This window comes from Passer montanus, unplaced genomic scaffold (assembly GCF_014805655.1).
Source record: "Passer montanus isolate IOZ18808 unplaced genomic scaffold, ASM1480565v1 scaffold39, whole genome shotgun sequence".
In the NCBI taxonomy this organism is placed as follows: Eukaryota; Metazoa; Chordata; class Aves; order Passeriformes; family Passeridae; genus Passer; species Passer montanus.
Window position 1 is genome coordinate 427,943 of NW_024368707.1, and position 27,902 is coordinate 455,844.

The 27,902-nt window shown below is 43.2% G+C and overlaps 2 protein-coding genes across 7 annotated transcripts in view; one reads left to right on the forward strand and one right to left on the reverse strand.

The window, feature by feature from the left end:
* Positions 1-20,781, reverse strand: part of FAM131B (family with sequence similarity 131 member B) — a 32,349-nt gene extending 11,568 nt beyond the window's left edge. For 3 of the 5 annotated variants that reach the window (XR_005628489.1, XR_005628488.1, XM_039717738.1), the window contains exons 1-3: positions 20,647-20,781; positions 2,760-2,869; positions 1,305-1,340 (exon numbers count right to left, since the gene is read on the reverse strand). Coding sequence is in view for 3 of the 5 variants with exons in the window: in XM_039717738.1 (XP_039573672.1) it covers positions 1,305-1,340; positions 2,760-2,869; positions 20,647-20,674 (174 nt within the window). In the remaining 2 variants the exon portion in view is untranslated. Of the gene's footprint in view, positions 1-1,304; positions 1,341-2,759; positions 2,870-20,222; positions 20,427-20,646 lie in introns of those variants that run through there. The other 2 variants (XM_039717740.1, XM_039717739.1) reach the window with 2 other exon arrangements.
* The window catches only part of ZYX (zyxin), a 29,007-nt gene continuing 21,752 nt past the window's right edge, over positions 20,648-27,902 (forward strand). For both annotated transcript variants that reach the window (XM_039717730.1, XM_039717731.1), the window contains exon 1: positions 20,648-21,258. In XM_039717730.1, the coding sequence (XP_039573664.1) occupies positions 20,664-21,258 (595 nt within the window). In that variant the 5' untranslated portion in view covers positions 20,648-20,663. The remainder of the gene's footprint in view (positions 21,259-27,902) is intronic.

Consider the following 27,902-nt stretch of genomic DNA (forward strand, 5'->3'; position numbering starts at 1 on the left):
GTGCTCCTGCTCAGTATTCACGCACTTGTTCCAGGACAGCCTGGGGGCTGTGCTGTAAGCTGCCTCATGGAAACCCTCAAAAAAAGAAAGTAAATTGCAGAGGGCTCCTACTACTGCAAAGTTGAAGAGCTGTGACATGAAGGCAGGAATGAATGGGAAGGGAAGGAAATTCATGATCCAGCTTCAGTACCAAAGAAGATTTATGGAATTACACTGGCTAAGAGCTGCCTCATGGAAGAGCTCCATGGGTTGGAAAATGGAAAACTGCAAGTAAGGAAACTGCCTTCTACTTTCTTTAAGAAAACATGACCTTGTGTACTTTGCTTTCAGCTACATACAGGTGCAGTGAGGAAAAAAAAAAGACATAATTCTTCTAGATAGTTGCTGCATGCACCATTATTTTCCAACACAATTTGTTTCTGTAATTCATCCTAGGCAAAAGATCCCAAGCCACAAGTGCCCCAATGAAAGAGGTGAGAATTAGTTAAAAATTATATTCAATGTCCCATGTGCATTCAAATCACAGTAAAGAAGAAAGCTACAGGTATTTTTAAAGTTTTGAAACAATCTAGAATTTGAAAACACTTATACTACTCAAAATGGAGCTGCTAATCCTGTCCTTCCAAGTGTATAAAAATATAAAGTTAACTTATGTGAAAATATTTTATAAGTACCCTTTTAAAAACTCCAGTAGAACAAATATGCATAATTCCTTTTTCAGGATGCTGTTTCTGCATTAGTGAAAAACATTTTTTTTCATGGCACAGGTATTAAGAGCAAAAGGAACATGTATAATTAAAATGTTTGCTTGTTTCTCATCTGCTTTTTAACTGAAGTTAACTGGTACTCACCATCTACCCTAGGAGACATAAAGAATTTTGTTACTTCTGTGTGCAACTGAAAATGAGGGAGACATTTCTCCCAAACTTCTCCCTAGAGAAGATCAAATGATGCTCTAATCAAGGACTACTATTTTTTAAAAATATGCTGGACAGACACCTTTTTTATGTAGCAGTGCCCAGAAATCTCAAAAACAGAACACATGAAATGCCACACATTTGTCCCCAGAAGTATGAAAGCAATTCAACAGCCACCTACACACCAAAATACCTGCCAGACAGCAAAAGACTCAGAAGCAAACAAAATCTATCACCATCCTCTGAATCAGAGACAACTCCCAGAATTTCAGCAACACTAAGGACTTTCAGCCATGTTCCCATTCTGGCCTCTACTGTATCCAATGTCAGACAAATCCTGGTCTTCCTATGACTAGAAATTTGAAAAGTGACACAGTGCATACTCACATTGATACCATCCCAGGAGAAATCTGTCCGTGTTTGCTAAAGAAAGCAGAGAAAGGCACCACATCAGTGTAACAAACATCTTGCAAGCAGCCAAGCAACTCCAGTAGTTTGCCACAATCAACAGGCACTACTTTATCTGGTGTGTTCTAAAAACTTGTGTCTTTCAAGATGGTTTCATTCCCTGCTGGTGAATATGGTGCCTGTAAGTGTCACAGTGTTAGAAGGTGAAATAGTGAATGGAGTGACACAGTCGGAAAGAGAAAAGCACCTTTTCACAAGGCTGACCTCCACAGTGTGGGTTGCACCACTTTGAGGCTAACACAAGGAGGAGCTACACGACTTTTGTATTTTGAGTGTCCTACAGCAAGCTACTCAATCCTGCTGAAATTATTTTCTCCTGCAGTGTTTTGGTTTGTCCATTCTGACTCACTCGCCTCTCGTGAGCCAGAAGCATTTCCCACATCAGCCATCACAGCACCAATTCAGAGAGTGTTTCCTTCTGCTGGGAGGACTCATCTCAACAGCCTAGGTTTGGGGACGGAGACACTCAGGAAAATTTAGATTACTCATGTTACACCTATGGTATCCATTCATATAAATCAAAATGTTCACTGAGGTGTGGTTTATGCTTGTTGACTTTTAGATCTGCTTTGATTGGACTGAATTCTCCACACAAGATGGGGCCAAACAATTTCCTGCCAGGACTCCATGAAACTCTAAGTGTCTTGAAGTTGCTTCCAAGCCAGCAAGGTACACCAACAAAATTAAAATACTATATATATGTACACCTATTAACATTTTTCAAGGTTTTGCAAACGATGTTATTTGTTAAGCTTATTTGTGAAGATTATTTGTGATTCTTCAAATATTATGCATTTAAAATAGAATTTATCTTTCTATTAATCATCATGGCATACTCTGAACCTTCTGAAAATTCAGGTATGCAGTAGCTGCAGAATGCAGAAGCTGCAGTAATTCAATGAACCAGCCCTTAAAACACTGCATGGTAAGTCAATTGTCTGTGAGTTACTAGTGAATGCATCTCTAAAATCCAAAATGCACACAAATTGTGTTTCTTCAAAAGATTTCATGGCTGTGCTGCAGAAGCTGGGACAGACACAGTGCTGGACATTCCAATGTGAATCCCTAATTCGAGGAATGCAGACCTACAGGCTTGTCAGAACTGTCACTATTTTTCTTATGTTGTGCTCCACTCCCATTATGACTGGTTAAAAAACATTTTCATTTGCAAATTCCTACTCACTAGGGATCTTGTGAAGGGAGTGACTCAGTTCTGCTCAGAGCAAGCCAAAGTACCCAGGTATGATCCTCAGGAGCTCACTGGCATTCTGCCCCTCTCACAGATGATGCCTCAGTGATGCACAACACCCATTTCTGAGCTCAACTGAAACTTTCTCATCCCCTTAGCTAATTGTCTCTGGGCCAGGCACTCACCTCAGTGGAAGGTCGATGGAAGCTGCTGCCATGCAGTGAACTCGTGCTGTCCATATTGATTTGGTCCACATCTTTCAGTCCCTTCCAGTCTACTGCAATCACCTCGTTTCCTGTGGGAACACATCTGGTCAAGCTTCTGAATGCCACTACAATTTGTTCTATCAGTCTTAACCCAACTCAGCTAAACAAGCAGGAGAATCATTGAGTTTAAGGCCACAACAGACTTAAATCAGATATTCCATTTGTAATCCGACCACCCGTACCTCATCAACTATTACATTTCTCACAGCTTTCTCCATATGAAACACAAGAAAACTTGTGTTTTTCTCAAGCATGATCTATGCTTGGCTAAAGTACAGATTCATCCAGTCATGATGTGTGACTGGGAAAGAACCAATTCCTTCAATATTCCCTCTCAATATTAAACCATCATCCCTTAAAAAGGCATTTAGCTGTTATGGCTTGAATTGGTTGGACATCAGCTTAGAGTTGCTAGAGCCTTCGCCACCCTCAGCATGATAAAAGACCTTTTTAATATCTGCCATTACATTTCAAATTTTAAATATCAATTATCAATATCAATAAAATTTTATTAACATTAAAAATTTAAATATTATTACATTTTAGAAGTGAAACTAAATGCGAAGAAGCACATGTAGGTAGACAGCCAGGTAACCAGGACTGCTCTGTGCAGTCAGCAATTTACTGTATCTTCAGCCTGTGTGCCACCCTCAAACTCTGCTTAAACTTATTTGCTCCCATGTCATGGAGGAACCATTGTACGATCCTTAAACCTGAGCCTCCTAGAATCTGTCAAGAAATGTAGCGGTCAAAATGATAATCTCTTCCTGGGACCAATTCAGCAAGGTCTAGTCTGGTTGGATTGAATGTGAATGGTTCTACTTTCATGATCTTCTAACTTTTTTTTTTTACTCTTTATAGCAAATTTCTCCTCCACAGACATATGCAAAGCCCCTTGCTCATTCTAGCAGTTCTGGCACATTTACAGAGTGCTCATCACTGCACTTCCCCAGTACAAATCTTCCAACAGGTGAGAGATGCTGCGCTCCACCACACAGGCCTGCAGGAGCCATGGAGGCACTTCAGGGTGGGGAAACCTGAGGCATTCATTAGCTAGAATTCAAAATCCAAAAAAAAAAAACCCTGATTTTGTCTTCTAAAAAGGCTAAACATGGCAATATGAAAAACAACAGAAAGACAACACTGTTTGCTTATTGTGGTGTCCACCACACCTTCACATCTCAAACTTCTGCTGTGCAGGAAGGTCCATTTATGAGAGAACTAAGGGATATTTTTTCCTTCACATCCAAAGTACATTTCTGTTCATCAGAACCAAGTGCTTTAACAGCATCCTCCATATGCTTCTAATTAGGCTGAGTAAAACTGCTGTCCTCTGAGCTGCAGTTCCTTGCAACTCAGGGAACTCAAAAAAAAAAAAGGATTCCTGTACTGCATGTTACAAAGGTGAGCATAGAGGTCAGACACAGCCACATCTCTGGAGAAGGCAGGACAATGGCTATGACAAGCATGACCAACATCACCTTTCAGGGCTGTGAGCCTCTTAACTGGTTTTCCTGACAAGCACATCCATGTATTGGGCCTCACTGAGCTCTTGCTGACTGCACTGCCACGGACTGGACTGGAGTCCAGCAAAGCAAGAGAGGGAGATCTGGATATTTCTGTACTCAAGCAAGAGGAGCAAGGCTTAATGGGCCACTTGTGAGTTGCCTGTTGCCACCACGACTGGGAACTTCTTATATCTGGGGTCCAAGTAAACCTCCTAGGGCTGGAAGTCTCTCTGGCAATGGGAAGTTTTTGACAGAGCTGTGAAAGCCCAGCTGACAGATCCAGCCACCACCTGGGTGTAAGGTCTGGCTTAGAATGGAACGCATTTGTCCTCAGTCCCCCTGAACAGGGAAGGGGTAAAGGGAAGAGGAAGGGAGTGCTGCCAGAAAGTGCAAATCTAGAGAGGAAGGAGTGGAGGGGTGGACTGTGATCAGGGTGGACTGAGGGTCTAACAGAGGTCAGTGGGAGGATGAAAACAGTGTAAAGAGCAGAGCAGGAGCCTGCCCCTGCACACTGGGATCCAGCTGCCTTTTCCTGTCTGTGCTCCTTCCCTCCACCTGCAACCCTGCACACTGGAAGGGCAGAGTTGGGGCATTCCTGCCACAGAGCTGAACAAGACAGGGATGCTGGAGAGGCAGGAGAGACATCACCTCTCCCGAGCAGAAGGCAGCTCTACAGAACCCTTCAGTGCAGGTAACAGTGTCACACCTGTTTTATCTGCATTTACCCGAGGTCTTTCCTGTACTGTCAGCTCTTTCTGAGCACAGTGCTGTGGCCCTTGTGTAAGTCTGGAGCCACCCTGGCACACACTGCAAGCAGGCTGCAGCACCATTCTGGGCATGCACTGCAAAGACACCTCCACCCCAGCCAAAGAAAGAGCAGCCTCTTGCTCAGCACATGTCATTTGACAGCCCCAAAGTTCAGTAAATGACACTCAGCCTTTGCCCTCGATGCTGCAAGCCCACTGATGGTTTTATTGAAGTGTTAGAATGTGGAAAATATTCATAGAACCACACAATGGTTTCGGTTAGAAGGAACCTTAAAAATCATCTCACCCAGCTGCCACAGACAAGGACACCTTCCATTAGACCAGGTTGCTCAAAGTCCCATCCAACCTGGCCTTGAACATTCCCAGGGATGGGACACCCACAGCTCCACTGGGCACCCTGTGCCAGTGCCTCACCACCCTCACAGTAAAGAATTTCTTCTTATTATTGAATTTAAACCAACCCTTTCCATTCTGAAGCCACTTCCCCCGGCACTATCCCTCCATGCCCTTGTAAAATTCCCTCTCCAGCATTCAGGCCCCCTTTAGGCCACAGAAGGTGCTAGAAGGTCTCCCAGGAGCTTTGTCTTATCTAGTATTAATACTATTCTGGCAGATGGTAGCATCAAATGGTTGAAGAACATCAAACAATTATTTGTCTCCAAGTCCACACCTGTTCTGTAATACCAGAACTGAAGACCTACAGAATTTATTTACTACTGTTTCTCTCTAGTTGAAAACAGCTCATCAACCTAGTTCAGGGAAAAAGAATGAGTAATATGTGATTCTGCATGTTCTATAGAGACTGAATAATTTTTGAAAATAAATATCTAAACAGTTTCACAGGTACTAAGAGAGAAATATATTGAGAAAAAATAACTCTTTAACATCTGTTGAATGGCTTTAAATGCAGTCATATCTGCTGAAAAGTTACAGCATCACACACTGGTTGAAAAGAAAATGTCTAAATGATGTTGGGCCTGGGGCAACATTACTTCCTCTTACTGAAAGCTGGATGAAGGTTAGTGGGTTTTTTTATCTCCTGCTAGAAATAGCAAGGGCAACATTAACCCATGTTAGATCAAGACATGAAGAAACAAGTTCTGCTCTGACAGATAGAAGGAAAAAACCATGGAAAACCAGGAAAAAAAGTATGGAGAGTGAAGTGGGAAAACACAAACTGAAAGCAATACTTTGTAAATTAGTATTCTTTTTATCCAGTCTCTTGTCAACCTCTTTCTCCCCACAATTAGTGCAGAGTTTTTTTCTTTTCTAAAGGTATGTTTCTTCTCCTGTATAATTTCTCTTACACATCTCCCATTCCAGCTTCTGCTAATCATCATGACTATTCCATTTGTAATTCCATGATCAATCACCTCCTACCAAATAGTATTTGCTCTTCTCCATATAGAGCTGATAAGAATTTTAAAATTAGTGGGTCATAAAGCTAATTTTAAAATGGAATTTTTACAAACATGCTATCATTCTCCTTCAGATGTTCTGAAATGAGGTGATGAAAGTTGAAAGATAACTGGGTTTCTGACCTTGTCATTGTTTCTGTATAGAAAGGATATAGAGGGGATTCATTTTCACTGAACTTTTAAAAGTTGTCTTCATTTTATTTAAAAACTTGTTATTTGGTTTGGGGTTTTTTTACATCACAGATTTCATCCCTGTTTTGGAAGACACAGTAGATGCTGAAGAAAAAGTAGGAAGCTGATTACATGAAGCAGAGAGGGAAAATGAAAGCTGTCAAAATACATTAAGCCACATTATTTCAGATCATGGCTGCTTTGTATTTTTTTAACACAAATTAAATAAAAACAAAGTCTGCAAAAACACTCATAAGAAAAAGATGTCTCCATTACAACTGATGTAATGTTCCAACTAAAGTAATTTAAGCCTTTGCAGGAAAATATCATCCATCTTCCTCTTATAGTACTGTTAAGGTAAAAACCAAGATTATTTTTAAGTCAAGCCTTTCTAAATAATAAAGATGAAAAACATTTAAAGAGGAAAAAAATGTGGGAGAAAGAAAATATCCTTTTCCCCATCTCTTGCTTTATTCTGGGTTTTTTGAGCATCATAACTTTGGGCTCTCAGGAACTACGGAATATGTGTAGTAAGCATTCCCAAGTAAAGTGAACATTTGATGAATGCACTGGAAAAAATACAAAAATCATCTGGATTTTGTACCTCACCTTGCTGATCTATTACTACTACTTTTTTGCTATTTCTGTGGCACGTTTTGCCACCTTAATTTACCATGAAGACGCTGAGTTTCTTAGTTGGTCATAATTTCAGTTTCTTGGCATTCTATGACCATAAGAAATTCACCTTGTTTTGAATTACTCAAAACAAGCTCATTCTCCTTGGGTTTCCTCTTGACATTTTCTCAATTGCTGTTTCCACTGTGCATTAATTGATTCTATATTTGGTACCTGTGCCTGCATTTTGTTCATTTACCAAGGTCCATGCTTGAATCAGGCTTCTGCATCTATGACTTTAATCTGCATCTACAGCCATTAACAATCTGTTGTGTTGTAACTTCTGTGCTGGATGTTAAACATATCTCCAACTTGTCTCCTCTATTTTGTGCCACACCAAATAGATGAACAGAGTTTGAGAGTCTTAAATTTTCTTCTTCCCTCCCAAACATTATGCTGGTGAAGGTCTACACCATATACCAAGTAAGTATTATTGTGTTATTTGCTTTCTGATGTGTCATGCCAATTAACAAAAAAACATTTTAATTAAGCAATGACTTTCCAGCACTGCTATTATCCCCTGTTAGCACACTTCTGTTTCTCAAACGTTACTTTCCAGCAGAGAATAGAAACCTTGTCATTTGATATTGGTAGCCAGTATTAATGTTGGTAAAGATGAATATTTAGAGTAAATAGTTCAATTATTCCTTTCCATTCCCTTTTTTTCCCTCTCAACAACTAAGAAAACAACAAATGTAATTGCAGTAATTATGATCAGTCTTCAAATTGTTCTGTCCCTGATACCAATTTTCATTATACTCATGGGAGTGTGCATCTTTGTCAAACACAACATCATCGTGTCTTGTCAAATGTGGTTGAAATTAAAGCAGTTGAAGCTTCTGGGAAGGACTGACAGATGGGTGGCTAGAATAACCATAGAAACCTTCTCCCTCCCTGCCTGCTTTACACTGAGCCAATCAAAGCTATTCAAAAGGTCATCAAGCTCTGTCACCAGAGCTGTCCCTGAGGTGAACCTCTGAAGGAAGCATTCAAATCCTCTCAGGTAAAGCTGAGAAATCCACCAACCCTAGTTATTCACCTAACTCTATAGGAATTTTAACTTGTACTGCATAAGGAAGCATAAAAATTAGTTATCTGCTGCTGGCACCTACCAACAGGGTCATTTGTGGAAGAGAAACAGAAAAAAACCCCTGATTTTGTGGAGGAGACAGAGCTGAACAGTTTGGTGCTCATCAAGGCAGAGAAATATCTTGGTCTCCACAAAACAGATGTCTTTCAAATTTCTGATAAAAAATGGAAACAACTCCAGCTCTGACATGTCTGTAAGATCAGGAATCAGATGGGCAATTCTCAGGATCTTTGCTTTCAGTTTGGGTAATTTGAGCACTTTTCCAGACCATTCTACCTCTCTGTGCAGGTAGGTCCCCTTTCAGAGCTGTTTAGGAGATAGAATTAATGAACAAAGCCCTAACACCTACATTTTTCTTCTTGACTGGAAGCACTGTCAAACCAATACTAAAGGCTACCACAAGTAAAAGATGAGCAGAGAGCCTAATGCTAGACACAAGCAGCACTGCTCTGAGAAGCCATCATGTCATGTGGGCTAAGGAGCTACTGTAAAACGAAACACATCCAACTAACACAAACTCAAAAAAACCCAAACCTCAGAGCAACGTCTCATTTGCAGAACAAGTCTCAGCCAGCGTGAACAGCAGCGATGGGTTTATCCTCATTCTCCACTGCTTCTCTGAAGTGCAGGGAATGTGTCCCCAGGGCCCTCACTCAGCACATTAAGTAGGAAAACATCAATATGAACCAAGGCAGCAGTCCCTTCTGGCTGGCCTGCAGCCAGCCTCACAGAAGTAATATACAGCACGCAATTGCATATGTTGCTCTCCATAGGTGTTTAAATTTTAATCCCTCTGTAGCCAGCACGTCACGTGGGCACTGTCCTGCAGCACAGGAATACTATTAGAATTGCCATCTTCGTGCTGTAGTTTCATCCTTAGCAGTGGGGAAGAAGCAGTACCCCCAGTGCTCCTCAAGGGTCAACCAGCAGATCACAACACACCTTTCTCACCTCAGGGATTCTCCTGGTCCTTCTTCGTGGAATGGACAAAACCAGAGCCTGCTCCAAACACCAGCACATGGAGGCAGTGGCAGCCTTTGAGTTTCAGGCTCCATCCTCCTTACCTGCCCTGCCTCAGCTGCGGGGTGTCACCCTGGCAGCCGCAGAGTTTACAGCCAGGTGGCTACAACCTTCTCCACCACAGCAATCACACACTTGGTCACAGTCCTCACAAAGCATCTGCTTTTGGGACAGCAGCAGTGGTCAGAGCCAGACAGGAAGCACTGAGGCTGCTGACTCCCTGCCAGCACTCTCCCCAAAAAACAAAGTGTATTTCAGCCTTTTCTCAGCCTTTCCCTCATATTTGGTCACTACATTTCCCTCCACATCCAATAAAGGATGACGATTCTCCTTAGCCCTCCTTTGGCTGCTTATGCATTTACAGAAACATTTTTATTGCCTTTTATGGCAGTGGTCAGACTAAATTCTGATGGTCTATGGCCTTTTTAATTTTCTCTCTGCAAAACCTCACAACATCCTTGTAGTCTTCCTGAATGACCTGCCCCTTCTTCCAAAGGTGAAACACTCTATTTCATGAGTTTCCAGGGAATAGTTTTCCAGACTAAGCTCTCTGTTCAGCCAGGCTGGTCTTTTTCCCCACCAGCTCATCTTTCAGCACATGGGGATGGCCTGCTTCTGCACCTTTATGATATCCTCTTGAAGAATGTCCAGCCTTCCTGGACTCCTCTGCCCTTCAGGACTGCCTCTTAAGGGACTCTGTCAAACACTCTCCTAAACAAGTCAAAGTCTGACCTCCTTAAGGTCAGCAGTTCTGCTGAGCCCCTCCTTACTGTTCTGAGAATCAAAAACTCTCTCATTTTGTGATGGCTATGCCCAAGACAGCCTCCAACCATCACATCACCCACAAGTCCTTCCCTGTTCACAAACAACAGGTCCAGCAGGTGCCTTCCTTAGTTGGCACACTCACCAGCTGTGTCAGGAAATTCTTACACACTCCAGGAAACTCCTGGTCTGATTCCTCTCTGCTGTATTGTATTTCCAGCAGATATCTGGTACGAGAAACTGTTCCCAACCCTAGAAAGCCACCAGCAAGACTTGCTGTGTCCTCTCCAGACAGAGCTCCACAGCTCCCGAAGCAACTGGGGAAAATGACCAAGAGCTGCTGGCACTGAGACTGCAGGGACTGAGCTGACTAGGCAGAACTGCAGGCACTGAATCCCTCTCTGCCAGGCATACACATTGTTTCTTCAACCTCCCCCTCAAACACAAACACAGGGTTAACAACCCCTTAGATCCATGATTCATGGTTATAGGACCACTCATTGTCAGAAGAAAATGAAGAACCCCAGTGGCCAGTTTATGCTTTGAACTAATTCAATGGCCCATTAGAAATATCATCTGGGAAAATCCTTCATCAAGGAGAAGGCACAAGTTTCTTCAGAGGACTCCCTGAGTCAAGCCTTTTCTGCAGTCAGAGGGAGACTAGCATAGCACACATGCCAGTCTTCTGTCTCCTCCAAAACTCATTATTTTGATTCTGGCTGCACTTCTCACATCTTTATTGTACAGCTTCTATCCCAGACCCACTAAATTGTAGTCCTCTCTGTCAACTATCCTATTTCTCACCAAGCTGGTATGTCCAGCTCCGGGAGGAGGAAATCCCAAGATCCCAGCAAATAACAGTGCTATTTCTATTCTTGTGCTCTGGGCAGGGCATGACTAGGCAGCACCTACCAGTTCCTGGATATCATGGAAATACAGGAGTGCTCTGCTCATTGCTCCCCTTTGGTTACCTGTTTTCCAGGTTTTAGGCTGTTAGTCTGTTCTCTTTTCTTATTGCTTTCTTCTTCCCACCCCCCACTCCTTAGTGATTGGGTTTTTTTCCTCTCCAGTTTCTTTTCTTCATTCTCTTCTTCTTTTGGGAAGTGGTGAGAAAGGAAGTATTTAGTATTTGTTTGGGATGGGTATCAGATTGTCCTTAAAATGGGAGTGGATGTCTAAGAAAGACAGGGAACAATTCAAACAGGGAAAACAGCAGCGATAGCTTCCCAGAATATCTGTCCTAACCTGTCACAATTTACTCCTCAAGTAGCTCCAAAGACAGACATCGTCTCTGTATTTAGTCATCTTTAAAGGATTAATCTGTTCACTTCTAAAATAAATAAAAAAAATTTAGTACCCATAACATCCTAAGTCAAGTAATTCCACAATTGAATTCTGTTACATGAAGAAGTGCTTTTATTTGCTTTAAACTTGCCACTTGCTAGTTTTGTTTGATGTTTAGACTCTGTTTTAAAATTGATAATTAAATAGTCTTCCCTCATAATTTTCTCCATGCTGTTCCTATCCCAGAGAAAATTAATGATTTTTAGATATCTGTCATATCCTTAACCATCTCATTTCCATACTTGAGAAATCCCTATTTAAATGGCTCCTTTCATATTAGCCACACAATACCTTTGATTGTCTTTCCTACCCTTTTCTGAATCTTTTCCATTTTGATTATGGCCTTTCTGAAATGGGAATAGACCATTAGGGTCAATGCATTATAAAATATCAAAACAAGGGAACCATATGGATACATGCACAGTATAATGCTATTTCTCATTTTATTCTCTTATTCTTTTCCTAATTGCTAACATTTGATTGGCATTTTGAGTGGTACTAAGCATTAAGCCACACATTATAACCACAAGGTCTCGTTCCTGCGTGGCAACAGTAAACTCAGAGCCTCCATCACTGCAAATGTAACTCTAGAATTGCTTCGCCTGTGTGCATCATTTTACATTTATCCACATCAAATTTCACCCATAATTTATGTCATTTGATATTGTGAAATCAAATGACCTAGTAATTTGATATTGTGAAATCCTTTCTCAAATCACTTCATGCAGTTTTCTGTCTGCACCTCCAAATGATTACTTTATTAACATAGTTTGTTACCTCATTATGTAGCCCTTCCCTTTTTGCATGTCATTTACAGATATGCACATATCTGAAAAAATACTCATATCATTTATGGATACGCACAAATCTGAAAAAAATATTCCTGTGAAAAAATGACATTTCATGCTAATCCTTGTTTCCTATCTTTACCCAGCTACTTAAGGAACATCTCTGATTCAACAGCAGATTTATGTCTTTTAACAGCCTGGGGTGAGTGACCTTTACAAATGTGCTTTGCAAATCCAAGTGGACTGTTGCCACTGGACCTCCTTCATCAATATTGCTTGCTGACCCCTTCTAAGACTTGTAAATTGTGATATCCACTAACAAAAGTAGGGTTAACTCTTTATCAGTAGATCTGGTATCTCCATGCATGCACTAATTCTGTTCTTTAGAGTAATGTTTATTAGCTTGCCTCCTGGGCACATCTTGTTTACTAGCTTGTAGTTCTCCAGATCTCAAAATCATTTAAAAAACTGGCATCACATCATCTACCTTCCAATCCTCTTGTACCAAAGCAACTGGAAAGCATTACAGATAACTATCTGCAGTTCAGCTCCTTCATTCTCAAACTTCTCCAGAAGTCTCAAATGAATATCATCTGACGACTTTTTTGTCTACCTGCTCTACAACCTCACTGAAGCTTTGATCTGAAGCTGATGTGATGCATCTCAAACAAGAAAAGGTTCCACAGGATAAAATTCCACAACTTCTTTCACAATGAACAGATACAAAATTGTTGGGTTTTTGAGGCTGAGGGCAGAGGGTGGTGATGTTCTGCTCAGAGAGGTGATCTCTCTGAGTCACCTGAAGCCTCTTTAGTAGTAACACCACGCACTAAGCCCTCCTAATCATTGCAAAAGGCAAGTTATTTGCTTTTTACAGGCTCTTTGAATAGCTCCTGAAGTAAACATTTAATCTGCAGCCTGCTGAGCTTCCTGCTTCCACAGCCTCTTTGATCCTCCTCTGGCTGTCACAGCTTTCTGTCACCATCCTGGTCAGTGAACATAAATGGCCAGTAGTATAAACTCTAAAACTCTTCTTCCTATGTGGAATGTCAATCCGTGTGCTCACCATTTGGGTCACCAAATTGTTTTCTCCAGCGCACTTTAGAAATTTTGAACTGAAACTTTCCTCATGAGCCATGTCTGATCAGCATCTGCAAATACAACCCCATTTGTTTAGGGATATAAAAATTATGTTTCATCTAGAAGTCTGGTATACTCCTGGACCTGGGAATGTATAGCTTAAACTCACAGAGAAACATCCTTATCATTTACTATGACCTCCTTAAAATAAGAGAGGCTAAATGTATTCCCTTTATTAATTATACTTTCTGTTGCTGTGCTTGAACGAGAGCATTTTTTAAAATCTTGATTTCCTTGTGCTCATATGACAGAGGGCTCAGTACAACTCTCAGTAAATTACGCCAATAGTTCAGTATTTTTACTGTTTGATTTTTGCCTCATTTCCAATCTGAATGTATCTGCCATCCTTCTCTCACATCTTAACAGTTTTCTACTAGGTTGAAGAGTCAGATGACTTCGAGGTAATTTTTTTCTTCAATCAAACACTTAAGGACTGTCATCAAGTCACTTCTGTAAGTTTTTATTCATGGCTGTATGTTTATTTTCTTGTCATACTTTAGTTTTGCAGTATTTCTCAAAGTGATAATAATAGAATTAGACAAACTAGATGAATTTTTTTTTTCACAAGTGCCAAATGCAGAGAAAATATGCTTTTCTCTCCTCCTATTCAATATTCAAGATCAAAGAAACACATCAGCTTCCTTGGCTGCAGCATCTCAGTAGTAGCTGTTGACCTACTGATTACCAGTTCCAATATCTAAAAGCTTATTTAGTGTGACTGCTTTCCAACATAAGAGTTCTGGTCCCATAAATACTATTCACACTCTGCCACTAAATACTTAGATTAACTCATATTTGGTTAGATTGAAACACACACTGTCTGTCAGTACTTAAAATTAATCAAACTGTTCCCTATTAGTGATTTATCCCTTCCATTTGTTATTTTTAATGTTAGCAGTTCTTTTGGTCATTGCAAATTCCATCAAGTTTATCAGTAATTTAGATCTTCCTCGGGATTTTAAGCATTATGTAAAAATCACACGGTACTTGGCAAAATTAGAGCCACAGGTTTTTCAATAATGATTTTTTCCTTGTTACTATTTTGCTATCTACTGAGTTTAGATGCACTTAGAATGTACTGCATTCATATATTAACTAAGAATCATGTGGTTCTAAGCTGATTGCTAGCTTATTAAAGGTTGTATCTTTTACCAATCTCATATTTTACCTCCATTACCATGATTGCAGGTAAAATACTTCTATCAGAGAAGTACTTGGCTGCAGGGAGTCCCATAAAGTCATGAAATAAAGTTAGCTTGACAGGCTCTGCTTTGTGTGAGCCCATTCTCACTGATATATTGGCCTTCTAATATTTTATTGTAAATTTTAACAAATTGATAAAATTAAATACATAGATCATCTCATAAAACCTTTAGAGTTGTGCTAACACCCCAGCTTTTCACTTGACACCTTCTTCACCATTTCAAGAACTTATAGAACAAAGCTTTGACTTTTTATCAGCACTTAAAACTCATGAGTGTGAATTACCTTGAACTGGTTGTTTTAAGTGTCAGTCTAAAATCATGGTTGTTTGCTGTTGGAGAGCACAACCTTATTATATGAGCTGAAAACCATTTTTCTACTTCCCCCCCAAGAAAGCAGGCCTAAAACATGTACTGATTAGCTCACTTCTGCTTCAATACACATCAGTCTATAGAATTAAGACTCCCAGCTCTGTCATGCCAATGAATTCATTACTTCCATTTTTCAGCTCCTTGGTAATTTCTCATCATAATTCTTGCAATATTACTGTCCATAGGAATTCACAAAATGAGCATGCTCTTCCTCAGTTCTTCTCCTCAAATCACATCTGTTGCATTGTGCACACACAGAAGTCTCACATCAATCCAAACATGCCAAAGACTGTTTTCTGTTACTAGTGACTGTTTCTGACACACACTTACCTTGCACACATTTTTTCTAGGACTGTTTCCTTATAAAGCCAGGCTTATGCAATCGTGCTCTTTCCTAGCCTCTCCCTTCCACAACTTTGAAACTACTCACCTGCATTTCAGAAACCCTGAGGGAGGTCTCAGAGATCACCTGTTCATACACCTTTCAGGACAACTGGCTGCTAGGTCTGGGAGATGGTCTCTGCTCAGAATCTTATTGGCAGAAACAAGTTCTCATCCCTGAGCTCTCTACTTGAGTTTCTAAAAGTGATCAGATTGAGAACTGCTCAAAAGAGGAAAACCCAAACTGCGAAGAAATACAAGTAGTGAAGTGAGACCAACCAGAAGGCAATCTGATCTGGAAGGTGTCCCTTTGTCCCTCTGTTCTGTCTGTCTCTGTCCCAAGTAAGGGAGGAACAAGTTACCCAGATGCCCCTTTTCATGTATTCCCACTCTTTTTCTCATGCCACCTACAGTTTCTACACAGAACTCTGCGCTCCTTCCCCTTCCACCTGTGTGCATGCAACTAAATGAAATTACTCCTACTTTCATGACTCAGTTTCCTTCTGCAATGCCATCTCCTTTCTGAGGCTCCTCCTCTCTTCATTCTTTTCACTGACTCACTCAGATGATGAAGGTAAAGGAGGCAGGAACTGGACACCTTGATACATACTTGGTATGTATGAGGTATGCATGCTGAGTGGATGTCTCACTTTTTCACGCTCCAAGTGTGTAGACCACACTTGCCATTCCAGATCTCACGTCACACACCTACAGATCTTTGGGGGGGAAGGGGATAAGTAAGGAGAAAAATGCAAGGGATGTTCATTGCTTGCTCCAGCTGCTTTACCCCTCTCCTGTCAGCCTCCTACCCTGCTCCCACTCTGCTGAATCTAAAGTGGCTGGATTAGGAGTGGGTGGTCTTTGGCTCCATCTCTTCTGCTGTGGGTGCTATGAGCCACTCATTTACACGTAGCATAGATCATCCAGTGGGAAAGCAACAGATGAAGTACATACTCCTGCCTCTGACAGGACACTGACCATTCCTTGTGAAGGGGAGCCCAGGAAGCCAAGTACCTGGCTTTGGCAGATCACATCTGACCCAGAGGCTGAACAATTAATTAACAAGGAAGAGCACTGCCTTTTCCAGCCTGCACAGTCAGTGACTGATGCCCTGTGCACCAGGCTAGCTGTCGCCTGGGCTGTTTCTTGCAAAACTGCCGGAACAAAAACACACAGAGAGGGCTGCAGCTGACAGCTGGGGTTATCATGGTGAGGAATTCTGTCACACATGGCACCCCCAGTAGTTAAAGGAAAGTGGTGATGGGGGCAACATGTAGGAGTGTACTGATGACATGTGGAAGACCTGGGGTCCTCTGGCAAGACTAAAGAAGTGAGTCCAACCTGAGTCAGACAAGCAACCACTCCAGGGTTTAGACCCTAAGCACAGGATCACAGGATGATTGGGTTGGAAGGTGCCTCCTGAGGTGAAAACTCCAGTTCAAAAGCAGAGTCAGCTATGGCTATGATGTTAGACCAGATTACTCATGGCTTTACCCAGTCTGGTCCTGAAAACCTCTAAGACTGGATAATGAACAACCTCTCTGGGAAACTTGTGTGCTTGACACTTCTCAGAGTCAAAAGTTTTTCCTGACCCTCAGTGTGAGCAACTCTACTTTCTCTTCTCTCACATTCCAGAAGTACTATTAGCTGGTACTGTCTTGGAATATTTTCCCACCATTTTACATCACATTCACAAAACATGTTTGCTGCAGGCTTCTGTGCAAAGGCATGAGAGAAATCACTAGAAAAAAAGACAGCAATCTTACACTTAACAGGCTTGAGCTTTCTATTAATTTAATCCATCCAAGGAACTAAGAGAAACCCTGCCACACTAATCAGAACAGCCAGTGTTAGGAGATGTCTAAGCTGTAGTCAAAGGTACACTTGCAATGCATTCAGACACCTATGCACACCTGAAACCCTAAACTTGGCTCACTCATTTACTGACAACAACCAAGCGGATCTTTGGCATTTAGCTGTTTGGCACTCAAATATCTGCAAGTTCCTAGATGGATTTTACAGCCTTAACTGTCCAGCAACTTCAGTGAAAATTCTCCTGTACATTCCTGAAACTGAGACCCAGCTATGATGAGAGTTGCTAGGCAGCTCTCCAGGAACTATGATGGGATATCACCAGTACACAGACATGACCTGCAGCCATTACCAGAGGAAGAAGCCACCTCCACTTCTGAGTAATTGTTATCATGCCATGTTACACAAAGCACATGTATGACATTGAGATGTGACAGTGGAGAAGGTGACTGGATATCAGGTTAGCCTTTTAAGATCACTTTTCAGCTTTTTCCATACCTTAGGAAATCATAATGTAATCATTGCCATTCTGGCGTCCTCTGTAAAATTTAAATATACTCTATGACTCTATTTCAAATTATCACATATGGAGCTGCTCTGTTATGACCCTCTCAATTACTTTTCCCCAGGGGAGAAATAACCAGAAAATTCATATTTAGGAAAGAAAATGTAAAGTTGCACATCAGTAAACATGTGCAAACTATGACATCTAACTAGATCATAGTAAAACATCCCTGCGGGAGATGAAGAAATCATGTGGCTTGTTTAAAATTGGAATGGAAAAAGGTCCGGAGCAAGCTCAGGGCACAATCCTGCACTGGCCCTTGTATGGTGAATAAACTAAATGTGACTGATTATGAGCTTTCTATCACTAATTAAAACCTCTTGAATTCTGAGTTCAAAATCTGCTCCATGTAAATTTCAAGGTAAAACCAATACAAACATAGCACTCCCTTCTCTAGGACCTAGCTAGTCTTGGGAAGGCAATACAGAGCCTGTATACTGAACTAATTCTGCAAAAATCTAACCAGATATGCTTGGAAGAGAGAATACAAAAGCTGTGCTGATGCTAGGATGTTAGTTTCCAACCACATCCTTGAGCTCAGACCTAGTACTTCAAAGCACTGATTTCCAGCTCGAAGAAAATATGTCTGAAGAATCCTCTCAATAACTCCAGGAAGGCTGGAGCCAAAAATCTAGGCTGCCAAGTAAGAATTGTTCTGAACAAAATTCCTTAGGTGGAGTAGTCCAACTAAAACTCAAGGATCCCACCTTCACTAAATCCAGCCTCGAGGACTGACAGAAGAATAAGTCCCTTCTAAAGCAAAGCAGTGTAAAAGTTTCACACAAAGCAGGCATCAGATAGTATTACTACATTCATATCTGACTCCCACAGAGACCAGAATCATAGGTGTGCAATCCCCTCTAGCACATGCCTTCTTAACACCAGGGCAAGAAAAATTCCTCAGTTAACTGTATAAATAGGTCCCTAAAGTCCACTGAGCTATCACCATCAAGAATGAACGTGTATCACATTAACCAAAAATTGCTATCATATGAGAAGTCAAACATCTGTACCATTAAGGTCTGTACTGAAGGACTGCAATTTGCAAAGTGAATTTTCAGCTATCATTATCCCATCGACATAGCATAGATGCTATTTTCTGTTTTCGTCTATGCCCACACAACTGTATGACATTTATAAACATATATACAAACATATGAGAATGATACTTGCAACAGCTCAGTTATACCAGGGGTTTTTTTGTAACACAGACTCTAAGTCACAGATCATAAAAACGCTGCCACGCACAGCAACAAACACCTGTAGTTTGTATGACAGCTTAACCACATTTTGCAGTGGAGAGTGGATGGTACTAAATGCATGTTTGTTCTTTATTTCAACAGCATTGTGGGAAGAGAGACCAAGAATTAACGCTGCCAGTTAACAGCGTTAACACATTGATAAAATGTGTATCCATAATTACCCAGCTAACAGAATAATAATGTCCTTGGCAGCATGGGTGTGTGGAGGATAGGGGCAAGGCAGGAGATGGAAGCAATACATGTCCTAATATGCTACAGAGACTGATACAGGTGAGCTTGAAGAATCTCAAGGGAAATATTGCAGTGACCTTTGCCATGTACATATGTAAGAGAGGTCATAAGGACATTTGAGACCACTGAGAGACATAGGCTAGATGCAGGAATTAATTCCCGAAGTAGAAACTGGATTCTGTAGTTTAAAGTTTGCTGTTGCAGGAGTAGATGGCTCCCTGCAAGCGCTCACAAAGGGCTTTCCCACTGAGACAAGAAGTGTCACAGCATCAGGCTTTGACATAAACGCTCGGATTTACTCTGGGGTGACACAGTCCCTCCATCTGGGGTGGTGGTGCAATTCTGATGTCCTCAGAGGTCTCCTTTTCCCACAGATGCCCACGTGCTCCTGGGAGAGACAGAACGGATGGCTTGGGAGCAAGATGTACTGCCAAATGAACTCGTTTTGCTCTCAGATATTCTTTTGGCATATTGAATTACATATCCCCATGTAACTGATAGAACTGTACCAGTGATTTGCACAGAAAATAAAAAAATTCCTGAAGGCAAGAACGTGTGCCCAGAATGCTGTGTTTACCTGTAGATACCTCTGCTTAAACATCAAGGGACCTCTTGGTATCTGCATGTGTGTAGGAGGGGAGAGGTGGGTTACACAGCCTGAAGGCTTGGGATCTTTTGGTTAAAAATGTGCATGCTGTGGCCCAGCGGAAGGATGTGGTCCCTCCCCGTGTCCCCTTGCAACAGCTCTGCGAGAGGGAAGGGATTCAGTTTTGCTTGCTCTTCTCCATTGAAGTCTACGCAGGGGGAAGGGGGAGACAAGAAGACGTGCAGATCATGCAACGTTATGTATCCTCGGATAACAATAAACCCTTACCGAGCAAAGGAGACCGCCGCCGGCCGCCAGATCTCGCTTCGGGAGGCACGGCACGGCACGCCCCGCACCCACCCCCTTCTCCGGAGGCGCCGCACTGACCCACATGTTCGGCGACCTTTCGTCACGGGTGACACGGGCAGACGACCCCCGGCCCCGCGCTGAGCTGTCTGAGCCAGCTAAATGCCTGCTCACACAGAGTGAGACTAGAGGTAGGCTGGACCAGGCTCCGTGCAGCCACGCCACGCCACGGGAGACCGAGGTGGGGAAGGGTCGCAGGCAGCGAATGGCGCTGCACGGGCGGCCGGGAGTGGGACTGCGAGGGGGCGGCCCGTCACCCGCCCTGCCGGGGGCTGCCGTGCGGGTACCGGGGCGGGGGCTGCGGCTGCCTGAGCATCCTCTGGCGCCGTCCCCACCAACGCCTTACCCACGGTGCGGGATCCGATGCAGCCCATCACTCTGGCGGGCTCCGGGGAGAGGCGGCAGCCTCAGCAGCTAGTAGGCGGAGAGCGGCGGAGGTCGGAAAGGAGCCGGTCCCTTCAGCGGGAAACGCCGGGGTGGCCCAGCGGGGACCGGCGCAGGGTCATGCTCAGGTGGGAGCGCGGGGTGCCCCCGCCGGGGCGAGGCGGGGAGCCCGCGGGCCAGTCTGGCATCTGCCCCCACCGCGCCTCCGCGCTCCGCGCCGCGCCCCGCGCGGCTCCCCGTCCGCTGCCGCGTCCCCGCCGGTACCGCCGCCGAGCCCCCACTACCCGCCCGCTGCCGGCTCCCCGACGGGGGGCGGGCTGGGATTGGGTAAACAGCTCGGCCCGGCAGCGCCGCGCCGATTGGCTGCCGCCTTCCGCGGCCCGGGGAGGGGAGGTAGCGTCGGGCGGGCCGGGCCGCCCCTGTGCCCACGGGGAGCGCGGGCCGGGCCGGCGGCGGGGCGCAGGCGAGGGACCCCGGCGGGAGGGCGGGCAGGACGGGACAGGTGCGGGATGCGCACGGAGCGGGGGGCGTCGCGAGGCCCCTCCTGCCCGCCGGGGGAGCGGGGCGGGCACAGGTGAGCGGCGGGCGGTGCCGCAGGCCGGGAGCGGAAGGGGGAGGCGGGTGAGCAGCGGGCTCGTTCCCGTAAGAAGAAGCAGTAGCAGCGAGGGGCGGTGGGGATGGATGGATGGGATGGATGGATGGATGGATGGATGGATGGATGGGATGGATGGATGGATGGATGGATGGATGGATGGAGGCGGGGCGGGCGCGGTTTCCCGGTAACTACACTCGCGGACCCGACTCAGTTACCGGCAGCCCCCCAGCGGCCGCGCCGCGCCTCCCCCGGGGCGTGCCCGGCGCGCTCCCGCGCGGCTGGGCTGGGCCGGCCCGGCGCGGTGCCGGTGCGGTCCCGCCGCAGCCCGGCCCGCAGGGACTGCGGGAACTACCGAGGGGCAGGCGGCCCGTGGAGCCGCCCCAGCGCCATCCGGCTGGAGGACGGTGGTTCCCCGCGGTCCGATCTGCCCCCCGGGGCCCGGCCTCTGCCCCTGGCCCCGCATAACCGTGAAGGAAGCAAGCCCAGCCTTGAGGATGCTCGCTGAGGCCTTTCCCACGTCCTCCCCGCTAACAAGGCAGTAAGGAGGCATCTCTGCAGATGGGGAAGGTGTGGTTAGGTCAGTTCCCATCCCAGCCCAAATTCTTCTCACCTGATGGCACCCATCAACAGGCAGCATCCTCATGGCCCGCTTTCCCAGGCCCTCTCTGCAGTCTGGTCCGTCCACCTTCACTCTGAAATGCTCACAATTTCTCCCTGGCCCTTTGTGTCTCCTTTGCCCAAAAAGCCTCTCTGATCTCACCAGCATCCTTACACCCATCTCTAGTACTGGCAAATTCAATTTTGCTGATCCCATGTGATCCATTTTGATCTCATCCTCGTGCTTGGAAAATTCAGTTTTTGTCAGCATTGCTGAGAAGTCACTCAAGACAGCTGATCATTCTTCATTAACAGCAGTACTAAAGAATAGGTAAGTTCATTCATTTTTCCATTCACACCTTACAGTCAGCCTAAGAAAGGAAAAAAATAGGGATAAAAAAGGACTTCAGACAGAATGTATTTTGCCTGACCCTCTGAAACAATAAGCAGGAAGTCTACTCAGATAAAGTCAATTTACAAAATAAAATCTATGCAGGAAAGGCAAAGGCAGAAAAAAACCCCAAACCACAGCCTGAATATATGCAGCTAGTTTATCTTTTTCCTTCTTCATGAAATTGAAGGTATTACTATGTATGATGAACATGATGCTGCTGAAGTGTGAGAGATCAGAGTCCCCTCCTCTCTGGTGCCTGAGGCCACTCTGCTCTGCTGCTACAATGCTTATGTGTCACTGGGTACGATTCATCCCTGGTGAGGATGAAGTTTTTCCACAGTTAGAATTCTTTCCCTATTTCACTCCTTTCACCTCCCCCATATATCTCCAAACCTATCCGTTTTCTTCTTGTTTTTTTCTGAATGACTTACTAAAGATACTTTTCCCGACATATCTACACTCTTCTAACCTACGTTGTAAAAGTACTGGGAAACAATAGGTCTGGCAGTATGTTAACCAAGGTGTTTCACCATCTCTAAGAAGCAGATCTCTAGGGCTAAAAATGCAAGGAAAAGGGAAGCAAAAGCAGATTGCAATGGGAAAAGTGGTATATTAAGAAAAAGTCCTGTTTTGGGTAAATGTTTTTTAAGTTGGTGGCTACCTAGCCAGCTGTTGTCACCCAGAGTCTCCTGTGATCGATCAGGACAGCTGTCCTAAACAGTTTCACCAAACCCCCCCCCAAACAGCATTTGCACCTCACCCTGGCCTAAGATGTATTACTGACACAGCTGTGGGCAATTTCTTTTCCTCTGTTCAGAGAATCTGGTTTCATTTTAATCCCCTTCTCCCTCTTACCCACCCACCAAATCTAAACCTGTTCCTCTGTCAACCTTCTCTGTGCACTGAGTGAACTCTGCTGTGGTTTCCTTTTCAGTGAAGATTTCAGACAAGTCACATTGACTCTTTTTTCTTTATTCCTCCTGAGCTTGTCTATTGGTTTATCTCAAGCTCAGAGTCATATCCCAAGTCCTAGCAAATGCACATTTGGCTTTCTTTTCATTAAGCTACAATATCATCTACATCAGCCTGCTCTGACTTCTGCCCCAGGGTGTGATCCCACAGGCAGGTGAGCAAGTCCTAGCACTTACCCTGCCTGAAAAGCTGCTTTCCAGTTCTTCACGCTGCTGCTTTAGTGAGGTGGTACTTTATACAGGATCTGGCAAGCACCCATGCTGCTGCCAGACATGCACGGCAGAAAAAAAGAACTGGAAAGAGGGATTATACCCAAGTGTCTATTCATTCACTCCACAGAACTATTGGTCTGTCTTGTGGCTGTCTCGCATGTCCTGATGCCACCAGCTCCCTCATTTTTTTAATTTGAAATCAATATCACTTAGCTGCTGGAAGCAATACCTGTCTTGGCACCTACAGCCATGCTTCATTTCTCATTTCTGATATAGTCAGCTTAATGAAAGGATAGACTCTTCACCATCTTTTGGTTCTTAATCACACCTTTATTTGTCATGTTTACATAATATTATGTCTTATTTATATTTACATAAATCTCCATATTTAAAGTAAATTTCATTCTCATTAGAGGTTGAGAATATTTTGTTAAGACTCGTCTTTTACCCAGTTGCTCAGCTCTTCTGTACAGTAGGTTTTATGCAATAGGGAATTCATCATCAGTGAACAGTTTCTAGTTTTTATCAAGCCAATAACAAAATTTTAAAAAACAGTAAAAATGTTTATCATATAGTACCAAAAGAAAAGTAGGTATTTTACATACAAGAAATACATGGTTTAATAAGAATGTGATTTCGTAAGAATTATCTCGTAGGAGGGAAGTGACAAGTCTGAATCTCTGAACAAGGGACTGAAACAGAGCATAAATCTAACTGTCCCCCACAGTTTTTGCCCTTGCACTTTCATGAGCAACAGTATTCCCACTGCTGCTTCAAGGAGCTGGAGGTAAATGACAGAACATAAACGGTTTTGTTTTCTTTGAAATACACTTTCTGACAGGCTGTGGATATTTTCTCTGAGCATTGTGGGTTTGTTCTTAAACAATGAGGCTACAATTTCATGTAGGAAATCGTGTACAAAATTTGTTTGATAAGTGCTGATTTAAATGCTGGTCTGAAGGATCTTCACAAATGTAAGTTTTTGTACAGGTTTGGGAGAGGGAGGTATTTAAATATCTAGAGAGAAACATGGATAGATCTTTTTACAAATCTGGGTACATCAGAAGAAAGGAGCAGTAGGAAACAGCCCCTTGCAACTTCCTAATTTATTTTTATGATGGATGAAATTATGTGCCCTGTCTATATTGCAGATCTGAAAATCTCCCCTTCCACAGCCCCTGTTGTGAGGGGCTGTGTTGGCAAAAGGGAAGGAATGTTTGACACGTTGTGTTCTGTAGGTCACTGCCATTAGCAACTTTTGTTTGCAAAACAGAGCTTCACTGCTGCCCAAAGTAGGTCAAGGATGCTGCTGGAGGAAGTGCCACATAAAGATCCCTTAACTTTCTTCTTCCTCCATTTCTGCAGTTTTGCAATGAATTCAGCAGAGAATGAATTCAGCAGTATGTGCTCCTAGGTGAGGACCACCTATTTCTGGGGTTGTATGCCAAGTTGAATTGGGAACAGACATGGATCCACGCCTCTCCTTCCCCCATGCCCTGCACACAGAATGGTCACTGTAAGGCTGGGCAGGGATGGGTGGGGAGGAAAACACAATTCCAGCAAATCTAAAAATAGTCAGCTTGTGACTGATAGAGTCACTAGCCTGATAGAAGGGCTGATAACAGCACAGAGCAAAACAGTTTTAGAACTAGTCTAGATCTTAGCAACTTATTCTAAATGTACCCTGAGGCTTCCATCATATCCCTGAAGACCAGCTTATGCTGTAAGTTAACTGTTTGTGTTTTAAGAGACAGCTGCTCAATAGTGTTCATCTTTCCTATAAGCCATTGATGAATCTATTAAACCTGTTCTACCAGAGGTTGCCTATATCTCTCTCTCTCTCTCTCTATATATATATATATAAAGATCTTAAAAATTATAAATACTGGAACAGTATCTTCCAAAGAAATGCTGCTTATAAAATACAAAGCCGTTGTCACTGTCTTACCTGCTGAGTAAATATATTCTTTTCATCAATTAATTATCACGGATGCAGATTATATCACAGTAGGTAATGTGCCCCTGTCATCTTCCTTAGCTACCACTAAAACAAGCTAAAATGAAAAGAAAAAGCAATATATATCTTGCCAACAAATGTCCCACTTTCAAGTAAACATTACCAAGCATCAGATAATGCAAAATGTCTTCCTTTTGCCTATTCTGTCCTCAGATGTGTCATTGGCAAGCATGTCTATTATCCCATAAAAAGACTCTGGAAAATGAATGTCCATCTTTTCCTTCTCTGATCCTTTTTAAAATCCTTATGTAATACCTTGTGACCAGCTACTATCACAGAAGACATGGAGAAACTTCCTACATGCTTCTTGCAAGACGTGTCTTCAGCTGTGGAAAATATGCAGAGGCCTATGAAGTTCATGAGTAGGAGATGTTTACAAAAATAGTGTCTGTATCAGATCTATAGAGGCAGGAGTCGTCCTGCAGGGGCTGTTGCTCCAGTATGCTTCACTGCTGGCCTCCTGCCACTGGCAGTTTGGATTCCCCAGTAAAAGCTACTTCTGGCAGAGATCTCAGTAATTGCTTCATAGAGATAATGTAGTAGATGCCATAAGAGTTAATTCTACATCAAGCTGTATTACCTACTGATAGGATTTTCGCGTGGACCGAAAAGGAAATGAGATAGCAAAATGACTCATGCAGTTCTTCTTTCTTTAGAGCTTCTTTGCTGCAGAAGACAAACAGAAAGGTTTTTTATGAGGTTTTAAAGAAGGAAAAAAAGGAGTGCCAATGTAGTTCAGAACCTGAAAGTGGTGCAACTTATCTCACATAAGTGAAAGGCTGGGTCCTTTCAAGCTGGGAAAATATTTGAGGCTGTGTGAATCAACTGAAGGGATAACAGGTGGAGAGAGGTAGGATATGTTTGCATTACATATTGTGATATAGGCTCATGCTTACTTACACTCACACCCCAGCAAACTTGATCTTGTCCTTCCTGCACCCAAAGACCATAAAAACTTTAGGGGAGCATATTAGTTCAGTGCTGAGATAGAACTAATCGTCCACACCCTCAATTGTGCATTTATCAAAAACTCCTCCTGGGTATTTTATCCCATATTGCTGAAGAGATGTAATGGTGAGCACCATTATTTTCTCCTCTTTCACCATAAAATATTTTCTCCTCTTCTCTTCATGGTGAATTCTAAAATTGGCCTATTGCTGCCACAGTAGAGACACATGCTTGGGACATTATGGCATCGTATTTTGGAAACTGAACATTTGGCAGAGTGTCCAAAATTAAGGACAATCTTGCCCAGAGGAATTAAATACTTTCATGTTCGCAAGATACCTTAAAAACACACTTATTTTGATACAAGGTGAAATTAAAAATAAAAAAAAATCTGAAACAAATTAGAATTTCTACAGTGGGGAGGTATGTCTTCCCAACACATAAAGCCCTGCCAAGGAGTGGGCCACCTATAACTTAACAACAGACAGGACTCACATGTGTGCTTTGCTGCAAAAATCCCTGTTGTGTGACCTTCCTTAATTTGGCAGTATTTTATTAAAATGCAATCAGCTTTCTGTATAACACCTGGGTTTGAAGTATTGGTACAGAAATAAATCTTCAATACTCAATAAATAAATAAAACTCAATAAATTAAAAAAAACTCAGCTTTCTGTATAACACCTGAGTTTGAAGTATTGGTACAGAAATAAATCTTCAATACTTACCTTGATATTTGCCTTCCTTTAGTTTTTCTTAAGAATTTGTAGCTTTATGTTTTTTCAGAACAGCAGTACTGCTTTGCAGTAGGAAGTGTAATATTCTCTCAGCATCTTCATCCCTTTTTGGTTTTTATGCAGAGTCATGCAGAAGTGTCATGCTGAGTTCTAGATATATTAAGATCTCATTTTTGTACAGTTCCCATTTCAAGGCTTTATGGAAGACATAGGACAAGAATTTACCATCTGGAGCTGTGGTGGTGCAGCTTGCTGTGGTAGCATCTCCCCCACACCTTCGTAGCACAGTGACCTACTGCATGTGACCATGCATCACCTGCCACTCCAGCAGGAGACCCAGCACTCTCTGGAACTGCAGCTCAGCACCAAAGAATTTGCAAGTCTAGGCTGCCTCATCTGTCACAAACTTCACCCACTCAGCAACCCCCACCTGACAAGTATCTTTCATAAATCCATTCTGCATCCTTGTATGTCCTTACCTTGCGTCTGAGCCAGCTAAATGCCTGCTCACACAGAGTGAGACTAGAGGTAGGCTGGGCCAGGCTCCAAAATTCCAGTTTCTTCTGCCATGGTCTGGGGCTTTTCCAGCAGCAAGTGAAATGGGAAGATCAGTGAGTTCAGATAAGAGACTCTTTCCCACTCCTTCCCTGCCAGGAGGGGCTCAGCAGATGCTAATGAGTGAGGAGGAAAAAAGAAAGGAACTTGCAGGAGTGTAAAAAAGGAATTTGTTGAACCTGTGGCAGTGACAC